At 43.4% G+C, this 19,552-nt stretch overlaps 1 protein-coding gene across 1 annotated transcript; it reads left to right on the forward strand.

Moving 5' to 3' along the window:
• Positions 1–4,222: 4,222 nt before the first annotated feature.
• Positions 4,223–19,279, forward strand: ntn5 (netrin 5). Its single transcript, XM_069672224.1, has 7 exons — positions 4,223–4,290; positions 9,940–11,408; positions 12,482–12,670; positions 14,436–14,585; positions 17,736–17,786; positions 18,354–18,434; positions 18,662–19,279. Exons 2-7 carry the CDS (start codon positions 9,950–9,952, stop codon positions 19,213–19,215), a joined length of 2,484 nt encoding a protein of 827 aa, XP_069528325.1. The 5' UTR covers positions 4,223–4,290; positions 9,940–9,949; the 3' UTR covers positions 19,216–19,279.
• Positions 19,280–19,552: the final 273 nt, after the last annotated feature.

The raw sequence follows: 19,552 nt of genomic DNA on the forward strand, positions 1-19,552 counted from the left end.
TTTATTGAATAAGAATTGTTTTTGAAGAATGGTTTATTGCAAAGTAAAGGAGATCTTTGATTGTTGTGTTATAACTTAATTCCTTAAAGGAGGATAGATAACAAACAGGTGGTTGCTGTTGGCTAAAAAAAGAGCCCTGGTCTGCATCTTTAGACCCTCAGGCTTCCAAAAGCCTGCTGGAATGTCTGGACCCTTTGCAATTCGTCATCTTACTGTTTCCCTCTGTAGATTGTTATATCATCATACGCAGAAGGTAAAACACTCTGGACATTTCACTCTGATCTTTTCTCTTGACCCCTGACCCTTAAATGCAGCAGCAGGTTGACTTGCGGTTTATTGGTGAGTTTTTGCTCTCCATCCAGATCCTGTCAACACTTCAGAGACAAAGTGAGGGAAAGTTGGAAAACACAAAAACATTGCGTTTGGATTCATGGCAACCAGGATAATTTCCCACTCTGCTCCTTTTGCCAACAATGCTCAGAGCCAAGGCCTTCAGTCAAGGTTGTTGAGTTTTTTAAAGAGATCTTTCTTACTGCATAAAAACAAATAACAGATCATCATAGTTACCAGCAGCCAGGGACATATCTGGTGTAGATTTTAGAGAAAGAACAGAGCAATTTCGCTATTTTACGTGCTAACTTTTAGGGTCCAGAGGTGATAATCTGGGAACATGATATCCTTGATATCTACACAAAGAAAGGGGGGACGGCGAGGGGACAGCAATACTTAAAATGGACGGGTCCTGGAATATACATTTTCAAGTTAATATAAATGTTCTTATAGCATCTAGAATCCTTTAGATTTAGATCAAATGGGAAACACTGTGGTTTGGGTTTTTTTCTTATGAAGTAGTAACCTACATAAATCAGCTTAACATTGACTGCCAGTTGGTAACAGGACAGCAATCTACAGCTTTAAAGTATGGTGTTTTGTTGACTCATCATACGCAGACTTTGCAGCTCTTTAACATCATCACCTGACTTCCTCTTTTACTCATAAACATTACAGCCTATTGAGGGCTTTGTCACTTGAACGTTACGCCAAGATATTTAAATTTAGTTACTTAATTATGCTAGTGAAACTTTTTTTGTGTATACAACAGCGTCATCTGCATACATTTACAATTTTACCCTGTGAGAGTGCTGGGAGATAACAATGACTGGGGCTAAATTGTAGGGGACCGAAAAGTGATCCCTGGGGTACACCCAATGTATTAAATCCACTTTTTCTTCTCCTTTGAGGTGAAATAACCTCAAATTCTGCACATGTGTATAAAACAGTGTCATCTGCATACATTTACAATTTTAACTTGTGAGAGTGCTGGAAGATACCAATGATTGAGGCGAAATTGTAGAGGACTGAACAGTGATCCCTGGGGTACACCCATTGTCTTCAATTCACCTTTTCTTCTCCCTTGAGATGAAATAACCTACAAGTCTGCACTTGTATACAACAGTGTAATCTGCAAACATTCATAATTTTACCCTGTGAGAGAGCTGTAAGACACCAGTGGTTGAGGCTAAATTGTAAGGGACCGAACGCGGAACCTTGGGGTACACCTAATGTTTTAAATCCTCCTTTCTCTCCTTCTTTGATGTGAAATTACCTAAAAATCAGAATCTTGCTAAAAGATTAAAATTCTTCCACATTGATTTACTGTTAGATTTTGAGATTGAGATAAAGATTAAATCAACATAACTGTATCTTGACAAGATTTAACAGCCTCTTCTCTTTGTCAGTTTTGGACTGTTTGTTGTTTTTTTGGACATTTCCAGGATGTTTTGCAGTAAATCTTTCTTTTACAACATTAATTACAGGGTATAGCTATTTTTCAGACCACCAGAGATCAGCACATCATCACATTTGACACCACAGGATGCATGTAAGATTTTTAACTTCAGAGCATTGTGTTCCTTCTACAGTTAAATGTAGCCTGTAGATGCAAGCGTAAATATGATATAATGCATTTTCTTATCTACATCTAATTTTAAATAAAAGTACAATGCCATATTGTAGCACTTTTCTTAACCAAAGCTCATCCATCAAACAGACACCCATGTATTGTGAAATCTGCTCTTCTTCGGTCACGTTTAAAGGCTTAATGTTGACTTTTATAATTACACCTTCCAGGTATTTGCTCTATTATTATTTGAGTCTCTTAGCACACCCTTAGCTGCAGGGTGCAAACATTGGCAGTGTGAAGCACCTGTCAGGGACCACCTAAAGTGTTTGATTAACCACTTAAAGACATTTCTTAGGAATGATTTCTGTTATCGGTAAGTATTTGCTTTATTTATTTTTTTACTCATTAAATAGAACCAGTCCTGTTCCAGCCTAATCTCCACTCACTGAATTCTCTTGTGTCTTTGTGTTCATGCTGCCAAAGTGCAATATTGACGCATAAACGTGCTATTTCACCCCTCAATTTACTTTATTGCGCTTGTACTGAATCCAAGGATAGCATTGCCTAACTGCACTGTAACTACCACACACACGCACACACAAGCACACCACCACACACTCACAAAAGCACACCTGGGGAAACATTCCTCGAGGGAAGTCATCAATCAGTTTTATGGCTTTCTCTGGGAAAGTTTCCTCCTCTCCAATCAAGCGTCTTCCCTCCCTCCCTCCTCCTCCTCCTCCTTCTCCTCGATCCTCTCTCTTATATTTCCATCTGTATCAGTTTTGGTGCACATCTGAGAACGATCCACTGCAGCCAATTTACTTCGGCCATTTTTCCTATTCCACCGAGGGATAATTGGAACAAACCGGGGAGGGAGATCTGGGCCTGGACGAGATACGAGATAAGACTGTTGCAACTGGCTTTGCTCTGCGGCCTCAATTTGTCCGCCAGCTGTAATAAACCTGAAGCTTGAGCATCTGCAGAGTGTAAAAAAAAACATCCCTAACAAGCCATGAAATGTTTAATTGAGTATTAAAATTCTAATGTACTTTTAAAGAGGGGAAAAACCTGCCTGAGAGTTAAAAAACGCCACTTGTCTTTTTGAGCAGATCAACCTGTCTCTGGAACTTTCCCCCCTCGAGTGTGTTGACATTGGTGCGTCTGATTTCCTGCGCAGCTTGTAACAACAAACACAGCACAATGCTCTATTGTCAGATAAATTATGATGCTCAGATTGACATCAAAGGCGCGTATTGTGTTTCCAGTGGTGGGAGAAATATTCAGAGGCTTTTCTTAAAGGCCTCTCGTCAATTAGCTTCTTATGAAGAGCGACAGGTTCCTGCAAGAGCTCGACATCACCCGCCAGAGTTTAAATACTTTTGGGTGTTTTTATGTTTATCTTTCTGGCTGGGATCTTCTGGCTGATTTGGAGTGGGCGGGGCTTTGTGGGAACAGGCTGATGTCATGTGCCTCTGTGCACCAATCAGAAATGAGCGACATTTGAATCCAATATTGATACAGTTGAAGCATTGTTGCCCACAAGTTTATAGCTCTTAATAAATAATCAATGCACATTTTAACGTTTATTATTGCTTACTAATGAAGTATTTGATCTTGTAATTGAATGTTTGTGACGTGACGCTTTCAGGGTCTTTAAATAAAAGCAGAAATAGAACTCAAATGAAACCTTATGAAATGTAAAATTAGATAAAGAATCTTTATGCATTTCAGTTTTATGCATCATATTATTAATGTATAAACATAAAAGCAGAAGTTTAATGTTATAGTTGGTTAAGGTGGGGTACTTTAATTTGTTTTATTTTTTAATTATAATGTTAAAATCCTCTGTTGCATTTGGATTTTCACAATAAAAGTAATTTTATTACTCATCAGAAATAAGACTGTCATAGAGATTCAGATAAGTCACGTTCAATGTTTACGTCACAAAGACGTAAAGGTCAAATTGGACAAAAAAAAAAATAGATTGGTATCAACCTTAGATCATTTATCATTTGTATAAGTTACATGTTAAATCAGACAAACTAAAACGTCCTTGTTTGAGTTTGATTGACACTTCCTGCCATGTGAGTTTGGCACTCAGTCAGGATGTGACTCCTCTCTAGCTGGGAGCACTTGGCTCCTTTCAGTGGCTATATGAAGAGACGCACCTCCCACCTGATCCCGTTAATGTGTCTCTCCTCCTCCTCTCTCTCCTCCTCGTGCAGTCCCGGTGTGTTGCCCCCTCTCGGTAGCCTCGTCTCCCGATCTGCTGCTCCGCAGACGCGCAGGATCTGATGTCCGGACACTTGGTGCGCTGCTCTTCATGATCAGGAGGACCAGCAGGAGCAGGAGTGAGGAGAAGGAGGATCACTGGGACGCACATGGTGAGCTGCTGTCGTATATTTCTCCCTCTTATTAAATGTTTGTTGGCCGTGACTGTGTGCAAGTTGATGTAAAGTTTTGTCACTAAAGTCGCGCGTGAAGAAGTGTGATCTTGTATTTTTGTCGCTTTCACAGAGGGCAACGAAAAGGCAGAAATACGTGATATAAAATAAGTAATTGATAAAGGAACGTTAAAATTGCACGTAAGGTGCATTAAGCACCACGTTGTGTCTTCTGGTCGTAAATATTGTCGCCTTTATTTTTTATGAATTAACTGCTCAAATATACATTAAAATTCAGACGTTAGGCTTGTAGCTATTAGCATGTTTTATTCTTATTTATAATTTTAAATGTCTGTAAAAATGAATATTTTATTCCTCACGTTTGGAGTGTTTTAAGCGCACATGCATATGAGATTTTACAGACCCAATAGATACCTTTGCTGTAGTCTTAAATATAAAATTAAATAAGTTTAGGATTAATATTTTTTTACCCTCAAACTTTTAATTTGAGCTAAACTTCCTTAAGTCTTAATTTTAACGCCAGTTTTTACACATGTTGCTGCTGCACGTTGCCGCTCGGAAAAATCTCACAATTATCATGATATATAATATATAAAAAAGCATACTGTATATGTTAGATGTCTGTTATAGTCCACTATACTGTTGCAAAAAATTAAAATATAAACATAACACGGCAATAACACGATACTTAATTAGTTAAATTGAAAAGAAACACACAAAACTTATCGCCAGTATTTAAAAATAAATAAATGAAGTCGTCTGATTAAACCGTGATAGCCTCACTGTAAATATTATTGTTCCTCTCTGGGAGATAAAGCTAATTGGCTGCAGCTAATTCCTGCCTAACAAGTGCAATTAGCCGCAGCTATCAGGCTCCGGGCTCTGCTGTTAGCTCTCGCCAAAGTAATCAGACTTTAATATGACAAACATTTGCGTTTAATGAACCGAGGCAAGAGATTCATTATTCCCAGCTCCATTAAATGCAACGCCCGTAACCTGCGCGTGACCGCGGGCTGTTTCCATTTAACCGTCCCCCTGTATTTAATTAGTTTGCCTAAAATCCCTTTGCAGCACTTTTACCCAAGAGAAAATATACCGTATTTACTTTAATAGACAAATCTGGCAGATTGCTTTCTTTCTTTAAAGACAGCTCAACAGTCTAGGCCTTTAGGGTGCTCAATTAAAATAATTAATTTTTATAATCACATTTTCAATTTTCATCATAAATCAGCCCACAAAAATGTGTCTCTTTTATATTTGTTATTGCACTCGTACATGGCGCAATATTTTTTTTTTAGCCCACTTTATTAACCCGCTTGTACGATTGTGTGGATTTGATTAACGCGCAATTAAAACCCGAGGCCTCGTTTTATTTCCCGTCATGCCCGAGGTTGTCTTTGGCGTTCCTTTAACATGAATCACTATGATTTCATTTCCATCTGTTTTTTAATATCGACACGTGAAGCCCGAGCTGCAGGAGAGCGCCCTGCCAACTTGTGTGAGGTTATAAGAGGGGGGGGATTGACAGGAAACTCGCTTTCAAATATAAAGTGAGTAACATGTGTTTTTTAATTTAACGAAGCAAAGACAAAGAGACACCCTCCATGTGCCCGAGGAGGTGCACTTGGCCCCTGGAGGCCTCGCGCTCGCATTGTATGAGTGTGTCGGAGGTGCAGACGTGATGGACAGAGGCCTTTCGCTAAAGATACAAGCAGCGATAATCCATTTTGTGCTGTCTGTTGCTTTCACCTCCTGTGCCGCCTCACTAAAATTAGATTATTACACCTAAAACAGAACTCCTGGAATCCGCTCCGTGTGGAATAACACACACATGGGCTTCAACTGTGCAGGCAGGAATGCAGTTTGAGAATACAGACCGCATACGTAGCCTCCCTCAGTGTTGTATTTCTGACCGGCTGAGGACAATTGCAAATTAACAAAGGTGTCAGTTCGGTAACATGCGCCAACAGGTGCCTTGGTTCAGCGTCAAACATGTGGGCTATAAGAGAGAGCTTGTATAATTGATCATATTTATTTAAGGGCTCCGTGTCTTCAGGCAGAGCTGCAACGTAGAACCCTGGGAAATCTTCCAAGCGGCTCTCCCTCGGTATAAAACAGCCTCTTTAAACTGCTGTCTTGTGTTTATTTCTACAAACAGCAGTTAAGTAATTTAAAACTCAACACAGAGAAGAAAAGCAGTTTGAATTTTAAATATTTGCGTTGCGTCTCGCTGGCCGGAGCGGCGGCCCATGACGAGGAATGTTAAAACGTGTGAGACAGGCCAAATCCAGCTCATCTGCTCAGCAGAACAGATCCAGCCCCGGACAGGCCCGCAGCTCGAGAGTGTGAACAGACAGAGAGAGTCAACAGGTAGCTAAAGACAGAGCAGAGGGTTCTACGCTGCATGTGTCCGGCTTAACCGCGACACATGAGTTTGATTAAACAGAATAAAGAGAAGAATCAGCTTTACGGGCAAATTAGGCGTAAGCATAAATGTCACGGTCGCTCTGAATGCAACTTACAGGAACATAAAAAACAAGTACAAAAAATGATAAACTAAAACTAAATACAAAACTTTTATGTACATACAAGGCAACAATGTCCAACAAAATTCAGTGTCTATGTAAACGTAACGTGTTTCTATATTGTGAATAAATGCCAAACCTTTAAAATCAGGATTTAAAGGTTCCCGTGTTGCTACTCTTTGGTGATCATATTTTACGGCTTTCCCTTCCCGCTTACAAACTCGGCGTGCAGCAGCCACTAAAAAAAGACGTAGTACAAAAAGACATCAAAAAACAAATGGGAGACCACAAGGAACATAAATGCAGTTATACTTACAAAGAATGTGTGTTGCCACTTCCTGTTACGGCACCGTAAACAGATTATGTGTCCTGTTTTATCAGCCCCACCATACTCTTAGAAATACGGTACTAGTCTTTATATGCTGACATGGCGTCATGAATATTTACGCAAACAGGTATTTTCTGTTTTATATTTGCAATAAATTCAGATCACGTTGTCAAAATATGATTTTATCATGAAATGCTTGTCACATTAAATCTACTTGAACTGTAAGACAATATCAACTCCCAAGGCGCGTTTTATTGGTAACGTATGCTGGAATTGTTGTTTCAGCTTGTACCAAAAACTCAGCTTTTTGGCCTCCTCAAGTTCCTCGAGACTCGTATCAGCCTGATGAAGAATAGCTGGAGATTTACATTAGGAAATAAATAGGGTCTGCAGAGCACGAACATGAGCGTCGGTCTCTGTTCGACTATGCTGTAAACATGCCCCCAGGTTGTCAGCAAGTATTTTTCCAGCCCCTTGCCAGCCAAGCATAGCTGCTTCTAAAGATCACCCGCCGGAGATGTTGATCTCATCTTACCACTATTTGGCTGTATAAGCTTTTTGAAAGAGATTGCTGCCAGGTTATTTCAAAATTTGGGGTTTATTGGGGAGAAAGAAGAGAGGGTGATGGCGTCTTTAGACACTTGTTGTTTGCAGCCTTTTTGCACTGACAAAAAAGTTGGTGTTAAGTGCACAATATGTGCATTTTCTTTGCACCAAACCGCGCTTTACAGACGCGCCGCTCGTCTTCAACAGGGTTCTCCGACGTCCCGGGTGTGTGGATTTATGGAAAGCAGCAGAGAAAAACCGTTGAAATCATATCCGGTGGGTTTCGGTGGCAGCGCCAGACGGACGATCTGGTTTCGGAAGAAGACAGAGTCTGGATTTGGCCTGGAGCGGCGCATCTAAAACCCCAGGGGCCTCTCTCACATGAGCATCCATTTAACAAAGTGCTTGTAATGGGCTGCTGTTTAATTAGTCATGTAATGTGACAAAGACAAGAGCAAGTGCGTGTCACAGGAATGTTAAACAAACGCCCCCTTGCTCTTCTTGCCTCGTGGGTTTCAGTTCTTCCACCTCTTCCCTGAATCCTCCAGTAACCTTTACCCCACCCATGATCCCTTTGACACTGCCTTCCCTTCTTATACAGCTACGACACTGACACCCCATGAAACCAGAGACCTAATTAATCACCCGATCAAAGTATAAGTCGTGCTTTTTATCAGAGAGTTCAGGTTCCCGTGGGGCATGTCTCGACACGTCAGGAATGACCAACCGAGGCATTCTGGACACCAGGAATGTGGCTCGGTGGCACCAGGGTCACAGTCAGGCCGCTCATCACTGCACTCTTTGCTTGTAGCGTTTCCTGTAGCAACACTTCCAAACAGGGTCGCCTGATACGCCTGATCTTTCCTTTTGTCTTTGACCAGGTCTGGTCGATCTACTTTCTAGGTTGTCTTTGCTTTTAGAGGGCAGGAGTAGGCCGGTTTGTCCGAGGCTGCAGAGGGAATGCCATGGCCGGCTCACAGGCCCCTCTGAGCTGTGTGGTCCCTGAGGGAAGCCTCATATTTCGGGGTTGGCTAATTGAGCGGGATGACGAGGTCGCAGAGGCGTTCAGCCCCGTCTTCTCCTACGGGTTTGGTTTATGCAGCCCTGCTGACTTTGCTGTCAGTGTCAAACGCTTGTTAGGACATCATCAATCTCGCAGCAGTTAAGAATATTCTCAGAACAGAATGAAGGGGGCAGGTGATAGATGTGCCGGGAGACTGAAAAGCCAGAGGGAAAGTAGTCTGGAAATGACAGTCCTGTGAGGAAGGAAACAAAACAAGTATAAGCGACAGGTGTTGAACTTTCTTAGGAAGAAACAAGTAAAAGAAGTGCTTGTTGGGGAAAGGGTTTCTGAGCTTCGTGTGAGGGGTAATAACAATAAATCACTGGTTCCAGAGAGAGTACATGCATTCTTCATTGTGTCCACATGCCAAAATTAACGCTCACGTACCAAATCTTGACAGAGGAATAAATTAAACTCATAACCGGTTGTAAGAGTAAGGAAGGGATTTGTTTGAGCAGCAGACGCACACAAGCCTGTATCTGTCTTTACTACGGAAGTACCCATGTAGGGGCTCAAGCCGAACACACATTTTGACCTATAAATCATCTCCTACCCTCCTTAAGACTAATCTCCAACTCCTCTCGTTCCCTCCCCTCTTTCTTTTTTCTCATACCCTCTTCCCTGCTCCACAACACTGCGCACCGCTCATGCTCAGGCACCTCGCTTGCCTGCAGCACTGACCGGTGGTAAAGTGATTTGAAAGGGAGGGCCATAAACGTGATGGATGTGGTCCAGTTCGAGGTTTAGCCACAGCTGTCGGGCATGTTTTTTGTCATTTCAGACAGACCCGCTGGGTGCGCGCCCTTCTTCACCCGCATTCATCCACTCTTTTCAAGGGTTGAGGGGAGTTTTAAGACAGATTTGTTCTTAAGGGCTGTCGAGGTCAAAGATTCAAACCAGTGGCCGACACTACTGTGAAGATCGGAGATTACATTTTTATGAGATGAGATCTTTACTGGCATCTCCTGAAAGCCAACGAGGTGCAGTTGAAGTGATGCAGTGAGTTGGTATCGTGTGTTTTCAATAAAGGCACAGGTGGTCTCTCTTAGATTTCTCTCTTTGGCTTCAAATGCAAGTCAAATAAATCAATCAGTTTGTGGGGGTTTTGTTTTATGATCTCGCTCCCATGGCTTTCTCTTAAAAATCCTCCTGTTTTTCTTCCACAGGCTGGATGACATGATGTTCCTACCCTTTTCCCCTCCCCCCTCCACCTCTCTCTTCCCTGTTTTCCTTCTACTCCTTCTTTTCCTTCCTCCATCCCTCGTCTCCTCTTCTCTTTCCCACACCCCTTTGAGCTGGACATCGCCTCATGACCCCTGCTACCACCTGGATGGACGCCCGCGCCACTGTCTGTCGGAGTTCATCAACGCCGCCTATGGTGTCCCAGTCAATGCTACCCACTCTCTACAAGGACCTGATTATGACAGCAACATCACCGCCTTGACAGACCTCCACAACCCCCACAACCTCACCTGCTGGATGGCTCACAGAGGTCCTGACACGGGAGAATGGGTTCTAACGCTACCTCTTGGACGTCGCTTTGAGATTACCTACATAAGTTTGCAGTTTTGCCAACAAGGGGAGCCATCAGACCCAATCTTCATCTCCATTCTCAAGTCAATGGACTTTGGGCGTTCCTGGAGGCCAATGCAGCATTACTCCAACGACTGCCTCGGGAACTTTGGGCTTCCCTCGCAGACGGTGGCACAGAATAGGCACCAAGAGACAGAGCCCCTCTGTTCGGATCCTCGCCCCCTGCAAAAGCAAAGAGGTGGCATGGTTCTGGCCTTCTCCACCCTGGACGGGCGCCCATCCTCACCTGATTTCGACCACAGCCACACCCTCCAGGACTGGGTGACGGCCACGGACATCCGTGTTGTCTTCCATCACGTATCCAAAGACGCAAAAGAGGGCAACACAAATAAAAAAGAGGAAGTTCGATGGCGTGATGGTGCAGAGGATGACAGAGGGACTGGGCTACTGAGGTGGAGAGCAGGGTACAAAGGGGTGGACAAGTTAAATACAGAAAATACACTGGCTTTTTTTGACAGGGAGACAAAAAACTCAGAGATAAGGGAGAGGAACAAAGGGGAGAAAGTAGACAAACACGGAAGGAAGGGTCATTCTAAAGGGTCAGGGCAAGACGAGGACGGACACAATGTGACCAGCAAGGAAAGAGGGGATAGTTTAAGCACGGACATCCTCGCCTCGTCAAAGAAGGGCGGGAAAGGCAGAGGGCGTGGTCGCAAAAAGGAGAACAATCATTTCCTTCCTTGTCCAAATGGAGGTTGTAATTGGTCAGTCGAGGGGCGGAGCAGGAGCAAAGAGGGGCGGGAACTGAGGAAAAGGAGGAACAATAATCTTAATTCCAAACAAAGCTCCAGGAATCTGCAGGTGGCTCCACCCCCGGCTTTGCTCTCGGCTGTCCGAGCTCCTCTGGCTCTGTCGGACCTGCAAGTCGGGGGCAGGTGTAAATGTAACGGACACGCTTCCAGGTGTCGCCGTGACGACGCAGGGCGGGCATTGTGCATGTGCGAACACCACACGGCGGGACCGGACTGCGACGTGTGTGAGGATTTCTACTGCGACAGACCGTGGCATCGCGCCACACCCACGCACCCAAACCCATGTGTTGGTAAGTTAAACCAGTGACATGAGTTTTTATGCTTTTATATGTTTCTGGTTGACACATAAACATAAATAACACAAGCCACACTGCAAGAAACCCACTAACACCCGCAAACTCCCAGCTTAGTGGGAAAGGTTACACTTGGCATTCAGACCCGGGTAATTATCGCCTCGGCTCTGATCAGGGAACCCAACGTGACCTCAGACGGTGACGCAGCACAAAAGAGAGCGAAAGGAGTATACTCTACTGGCAATGGGAAAAGAGACAATCAGCATCTATTAGCGGGTCTTCCCAGGTCTGAAAAACCCGCGTCAACGCACTAATTTCAGTGAGACAGGGGTATCAGACACTTTTTTGGGGGGCATTTTGTCTATATTGGATAGGACAGTGGATAGAGTCGGAAGCGTGGGAGGAGAGAGTGGGGGAGTGTTGGAGTCGAACGCCAGGGCCACTGCGCTGAGGACTAAGCCTCTTTACGTGGGGTGTGCGTTTTAACTGCTGAGCTAAACTGGCGCCCCCTTCTGGTCAATTTAAGTGGTACTCCAGATATTTAACATTGCACCACCAAAAAAGGGCAAAAAAGTCAGAGAAGAGGCAGTGAGATCTTGACCAAGTTTTAGGGATGACCAACGAAAAATGGAGCCAACATTTCCCATAATGCAACTTGAGAGCTTCTTTTGTTAGACCCTCCCAAAGTCGTCAACACCGGTTCGAATTCCACAACGACATTTTATAAAACAGGCTTTCTGTTGTAACATGTAGTCTGCAAGTCCTTCATCACGACACCGGGCCCCACCTTTGCACCATTCCCTCGTGGCTGAGGAGCTACAATGGACGCATTTATTTACATGTTGTTTACATCTCCTGCCAGAATAAACAGAGATCGGGTTTCCAAGTGTTTTAAGGCACCGACCATGAACCGCGCCCTTTCTTCCTTCCATCTGTCATCTATCTGCTGTCAGCTAAAAGAATGAAATGCACTTATAATAGTTTAAAAAATGCAAAACAGACATCTACTTTTAGAGTGCCGCCCTCGAACTTCTATCATATTCATTGTATTTTTTCTCTCCCTGGTCCAGCCTGTGAGTGCAACGGACATTCAAACAAGTGCCGCTTCAGCATGGAGGTGTTTCAGCAGTCGGGCCGGCGTAGCGGAGGCGTGTGCCAGAAGTGTCGCCACCACACGGCGGGACGTCACTGCCAGTACTGCCAGAACGGATACACCCGCGACCACAGCAAGCCGCTGAACCACCGCAAGGCCTGCCAACGTCAGTCGCTACATGTGTGTGTGTCTGGGTGTCTTTTTTAATCACTAACTGTGCATTCCTGGAAGATGAAAAACAAGCAGTAGTGTGAGAGGTGGTGTTTATGTCTGACTGTCTCTGTCGCAGTGTACAGAAGTGTTTATAGGGTGGTTACATTGTGAGAGTAGACAGCTATTCCTGTTAGCGACACAAAAACACACACAGCCACACCAGGCTGCCACCTGTACCCCCCATCGTTACCGCCGGGCGGCATGTGCCGTGACCCCTGACCTTTGACTGGTCACATGTCCTAAGTGACTGTGACAGTCTGGCATGCTCGTGTGGAGGCTCGACCTCAGGCCTAATATATCCAGAGTTTATGTGTTCCCTTTGAGCTTTACACACGTGCAGGGATTAAAAAGATAGACGTATTTTATCACTTTTTATGCGTGAAACCGAAGCCGATTCATATCCACCACACGGGCCGACGTCCCAGCTGAAATTTATGGTCGCTATATTTCACTGAGTTTGCCTTTGGAGGCTAGTTTTTCCATCTTCTCTGGTCAGGTTGTTTGGATTTATTGCGGGGATTTGTCTAAACATTTGTTGAGTGTGAACAGTGCTGCTACAGTCCGGCTTCCTCTTCCTATGTGTCTTCTCTCATTGGGTGTACCCTGTGATGGCAGTACAAAGATTTACAATGTATACGACTGCACTTTTTATGCAGCATCTAACAGACGGGGAAAGAACAGGATTCGTCTCCATCTTGATAAAGCTGACGGGCCTAAAAGCAACAAAGATAACGATGGAAATAAATCCAGGACTTTATTGCTCTGTTGCAGAAACATTTTGATAAACTGCAAATATATTGGTCTTGTCAGCGCACCAAAACATAACCACTGACATATGGCCTTTTGTTCAGAGCTCTGTGGAGGAATTTGTCTTTGTTTACCCAACAAGACAGCGACAAAATAGGTTTTATGGTGTGAGAAGAGGTCTCGTATCTTTGCTCAAGGACACTCCCGCCCTCAGGAAAGATGCTGTCAAGCGGGATTAAACCTGGGTTCCTTCATTGATGGATGGTCCTCTTAAGCCTGTCCGTTGTCCTGTCTGTCCTTTGTGCAGCAGTCAAACTAGTTTTTGCTTCCTTGTCGTCAAATCTGAACTTTTCTCCACAAAACCCTGACAACTTCGTATTCATAAAATTAGCATGTTTGCTTCCACGATTAAAACCTTAAATTGGTATCAGGAAAAAGCCAGACTTCCTCTTTAAAGCTGCATTGATTTAGAGTTTTATACTAGCAATGTATCAGGTGACTCAGAGAGAGAGATTATCACATGACACTGCAGCTCCCCTCAGCTTTAAGGGTTTCTTTTAGCTTCTTCAGCTCATGCTGTTTCATACTGGAACTTTACTGTTTTGGTCTCACTACTCTCGGTGTTGTCTCCAGCAGGTTGGTGTTATCAGCAAACAAACAAAAAAAAGTTTTGTACACTACCTGCCCATCAGACAACTAGCAAACAGGCAAAGTTAGCGATTAGCTTCTCAACATCGTGGAGCAGCTAGCAGCTGAGGAGCCAGTTGGTGGAGACCAAAGCAGAGATAAAAGAAGGTTGAATTTTGGACCTTCATGTGTTGGATTGACACTCCATGTCTGCTGATGCTAACATGTAACCGTATTAACTTCCTAAAGTTGTTGAATTTTCTGCTTGTTTGGCGGCCCCAAAGTTGCCAGAAGAACTACAAGACGGTAATATCACTTCTGTACTCGTCTGTTCTCCTTTTCAGCGTGTCAGTGCCATCCTTTGGGGGCGGTGGGTCGCTGGTGTAACCAGACGTCGGGTCAGTGTCTCTGTCGAGAAGGGGTGACCGGCCTCAGGTGTAACCGCTGCGCACCGGGATACAAACAGGGGAAGTCCCCTCTGCGGCCCTGCATACGTAAGTCACAAACAGCAGTTACAGGCATTTGAATAGAGACGATACTGAAACATTTAAAAGGACCAAAGTGTACGAATAATGTCAGTTGTTCATGACTGTTACCTGAACTTAACTGACCTTTAACCTTGGAGGATTGTGTAATAAGATTTATTAATCTTACAGTTTTTTTTTGCGTTCCATCCTGATGAAATCAATCAGGCTTTTAATACTTGGCTGTCGCTCATGACAAAGTGACCTCTGTAATTTCTCCTTCAACATGATTTTCTCGTTGCCTTAATGGATTAAACCTCCAATCAAGCTCTCTAAGCCTTTATTAAATAGTAGCTGAGTATAAAAGGGGCCGCCGCAGTCCAGACTAATTTGGACCAATCTTCCGGCGTGTCCCCTTTTCATCATCCCCGGAGACGGTTTCCATTGCAGCCTTAACATGAGCTGACCGCTACAGGGAAACCTCATCTCCAGCTGATCTGGGATCAGCGTCAGATCAAGTGGATTGTTGCTACTCGTATCTCTGCCCCTGGCCAGCACCGAACCTCAGCCACGAGCGCTAATCCACGTGCGCTCCCCCGGCTAATCGTACGAGTGCCGACAACTACACAGGCACTGACACTGTGTAAGCCCCAATCAGGTGACATAGGAAGCCAGCGGCGGCTAGCTTCACACCTGTTGTGCAGCTCACAACGCCCCCCATCACAGGGCCCAGACTCATAACTCTCCCAGTGAAAGGAGTGAGTGAAAGAAAACCTTGTTTGTTTTTACTGCCAGACCATCTCAGGCTATGTATAGCATCTCTTACCCCCCACCAACACAGCTCACATCCAGCCTCCTCCTCTCCTCTTTAGACAGACCAAAAGGCACCCATAGCCAAGCTAAACTTAAAGCTAGCTTCCGCTGAACCTTTTTATCCACACCTTAAACAGCTCAGCAAGTTCAGTCTGTGTTTGTGCTGTCCTCCCCTAGAACGGCAAAATGGAGAGACTAAATATTTGATCAAAATTGAGACTCTGCCAACAAACTTTAAGCAAATAAGGGAAAGCTAACTGGTTAAGCCACAGCTAGCCTTAGCTAAAGCGAAGTCTACTTACTTTTATTTGTTGGTTAAATTTAGTTAGTTATTCCACATAGTACAATGAAGCTGTAGCTCATCCATCATCCATGATGAAAAAAAACAACTCCTGCTTAGCTAACGTAACTTACATGAGCTAAAGCAGGAGAGCGTATATGAAGGGAAAGCTAGCTAATTTGTTAGCTAGCATAACTAAACTTTCCACATTTCAAAAGCTCTAACCTCAGCCTTATTATTATTTAAATTTTTATCCCCAGAAACTATGAAATATCAAACTAAAGGTTGTTTTCTGTAGCACATAATTTAAAATTGACAGCTGATTTAACACATTGTGTTGTTAGCTACTGCATTTTCTACTTGCGCTTTAAAGACTGCGCAGTAACTGAGTTAAGAGTATAAAGTCGGCTAGTACTATTCCACATCGTAAAATTTAGCCGAAGACAAATCTAACCATGATGGAGAAAAAGCTTTAAGCTGGAGCTAAAATGTTAGCTAAAGCAGAAGAGCTATAAGGGGGGAAAGCTAGCTAACCCTTGCTAGCTAGCTAACATAACTGAACTCTCTAAATTTCAGTTGCTGTCACAACAGCTTTTGCCAAAGGGAAATTCATGCTAATTTGGCTAACCAAATCACATATTTAAATACAAGACCATGACATTAATTCAATATAGCATAATTAATAATATCAGTGTAATAAACAGACAACTGGTTGGTTACTACATTACAAGTTTTAGGTTTTATAATAATAAATAATAAAATACAGCTGTAACTTAATCCACCCACAATATAGAAAACCCAAGCGCAACTACTACTAAGCTAGCGGAACAGGCTAGCTTAAGAGAGCTAGGCTATGAAGAGAAAGCTTATTCTTTAGCTAACGTAAACTTAACAGATTTCATAACCTGTAATCGCTGCCTTAATATTAGAATGACAGACTGCACTTTAGAAGATTTCAGTAACTGAGTTTTCAGTATTATGTAGACTGTAGTGAAATTTAGCTGAAGACAAATCTAACCATGATGGAGACAAAACTTTTAGCTTTGGCTAAAACATTAGCTAAAGCGGAAGAGCTATTTGAAGGATAAGCTAGCTAATTCTTTGACTAACATAACTGAACTCTCTAAAAGTCAGACAAAGGGAAATTCCTGTTATTTTGGCTACCTTCAAATCATATATTTAAATACATAAGACCATGACATTAATTCAATATAGAATAATTAGTATAACCGACAGCTAGTTAGATGCTACATTTACAAGTTTATGCAGCAACTGAGTTTTAGGTTTTATAATAATAAATGATAAAATAAAGCTGTAACTTAATCCACCTGTAATGTAGCTCAACTTCTACTAAGCTAACAGAACTAACATTAGCTAAATGTTACATAGGCTATGAAGAGAAAGCTTAACATAGCTAACATAGTTAGCTTACCAAATTTCATTAGCTGTAGCCTCATACGGGGCTGGTTTACTTCGTCTTTGATCGGGTATTTCTTCGTTTGAATCATAGATACATTTATACACAACCACACAGCACCTTCCCGTGTTTTAAAAGAGGGGGACAGTCAGCTGGGTGGGGGTGTTGGGTGTCACTGGCCCAGTTTTGTCAGAGTGGACGTGGACGAGAGAGCGGAGTGTGAACTGCACTGTCACACACACACTTTTACAAGAGGCCTGGATAATATATGTAGAGACCAGCAGGTTGTTCATTTTACTTTTACAAGTTCACAGACACGCACTCAGTCAAGCTAGGTTTATTAGACCCTGTTTAATGTCTGAGACTAAACCATACAAGCAGCGATGGTTCGACCTTATTAAATTACCAAAAGTAAAGTTTTGCGTGTTTGTGCGTTCGACTGAGGTCAGTGTGTTTCTGGCCCGTAAAAAAAAAAAGGGACCACACACACACATTTTTGACACTTGCTTATCTTCTGTGCGGACATGCCACCATGCAACGGGAGGCATCCAAGCATAGCGCACATAACACACACAAACACACGCTGTCTGCGACAACCTGACAGCTCACGAGTGTGTGCCGAAGCCTCTCTGTGTGTGTCACCTGTCTGAAAGTGTGTTTATGTTTGCAGGAATTCAAGAGGTCGCTCCGACCCCCGTGTACCAACCGCAGTACAGCATAGGTGAGTATATTTACGGGATTAAATTACACTTATGTCAACCTATCAATAAATATATCTAACACAGTTTAATGTGATATTTGTTGTCTAGTTTTAGCAATTATTTTACATATTTATGTTGAGTAGGGTTGGACAACATGAAAATATCTACCTTGAGTGATTTAAAATGATTATACAATCGTGATTATTCCTTTAACATCTGTTTTTTATTATTATTTTGGGTAATTTACACCAAAAATACTGTTTAAGTTCTTTCTAATGTAATCAAACTGTCCGTTTCACCCTGTTTATGTCACCTCATGTACGACACACATTCCTCTATCACGTCTATGGAGTCATGTATCAAAACAAAAGCAGCTAACCACTCCCTCCTAGTGGCGGCTTGAGGAATGTCCCACCTGCTGCATTCAGGGTCATCTGTTAGTCACAGGATACTGTGATGACAAATACAAGCAGCCATATTGTAATTAGGGGAAAAGACATGTGCTGATATGCTTGCTATGAAATGATACCCTCTCATTTGATGCGTTCTCCCTCCCTCCCCTCTCGCTCTCCCTCGTTCTGTTATAGCGGAGGAGTGTGTCTCATACTGCCAGCCCTCTCAGGTTAAAGTCAGGATGAACTTGGAGACGTATTGTCTCAAGGACTTCGGTAGGTGTCATATTTTGGGATTAATATTTTGAGAAAAAAAAACAGGATTTTTTTTAATGTACAGGAATATAAATTAATATAAATATATAATCTTTTTTAAAATGTAATTTAAAGACTTAATTTGAAAAAATGGAACATCAAATTTACAATTGGAAGTAAATTTTTTTTTACAAAAAACAAAATAATAAAATTATTTTTGCGTAATATCTTTCATCTCTTTTCCTCAGTGCTGAAGGTGCAGGTGAGGGGGATGGAGCGTTCAGGTCCCTGGTGGCAGTTCTCCATCTCAGTCCAAACCGTCTTCCGCACAGGGTCCACCTCCCGCGTTCGCAGGGGCCCCCAGTCCCTCTGGGTCCCCGACCGCGACCTCAGCTGCGGCTGCCCCGCCCTCCACGTGGGCCGGACCTTCCTCCTGATCGGCGCGGAGGAGGGGGAGCGGGGCTGGGGCCCTGAGGAGAGTCGCCTGGTGGCGGACCGCTCCACTCTGGCCCTCCAGTGGCGGGAACACTGGAGCCCCAAGCTGAGGGGCTTCCGGGGGCAGGACAAGAGGGGCCGCTGCCCGCCGAAATCTCACAACCAACACCATCACAGGGAGCAAACAAAGCCCCAGTCTGGGTACATCCCCCCACACCTGCTGACTGAGAAACACGCCAAGGCTCCTGAAGAGGAGGACACACAAAGCTCAGTGGTGCCTCACACACACACTCACACAGACAGCGAGGTTCAATCCCCCTCGTCAACCACGCCCGCTCTGGTGTGCTCCACTCTCGGTCCAGGATGAAAAACAAAATCCACAAAGAGACATAAAAACGTTTCATCCTTCACCTCTCCGGACAGTCGACAAAGAGAGACTAACATCAAGGGGAGGAAAGAGCTCCTTTTTACAGTTGTTCCTGAAGGCCTCGGGATAAACAGACTTTATTTCACAACACACAAACACAACTGTTGTGAAACGTTCAAACGCAGAAATGTGAAGAAACACGCGAGTCATTTAACTGTTGATATATGGGGTCAAAAGGTCAAAGCTCACAGTATTTGAAAACATACCAAAAAATGCCACCGAACACACCGGTGCTACGTGAAAGATTAGTTATTAAAGAGTTTTAATATTTTCTACT

The sequence above is a fragment of the Semicossyphus pulcher genome, unplaced genomic scaffold (assembly GCF_022749685.1).
Source record: "Semicossyphus pulcher isolate SPU_LCO1_2020_fin unplaced genomic scaffold, fSemPul1.0.p SCAF_21, whole genome shotgun sequence".
NCBI lineage: Eukaryota > Metazoa > Chordata > Actinopteri > Labriformes > Labridae > Semicossyphus > Semicossyphus pulcher.

Bases quoted from the DNA above. Each gene is read 5' to 3' on its own strand.
- ntn5 (XM_069672224.1), top strand. From the start codon at position 9,950: ATGATGTTCCTACCCTTTTCCCCTCCCCCCTCCACCTCTCTCTTCCCT. The intron at 11,409-12,481 runs GTAAGTTAAACC...TCCCTGGTCCAG, and splicing joins GCACCCAAACCCATGTGTTG to CCTGTGAGTGCAACGGACAT. The intron at 18,435-18,661 runs GTAGGTGTCATA...TCTTTTCCTCAG, and splicing joins GTATTGTCTCAAGGACTTCG to TGCTGAAGGTGCAGGTGAGG.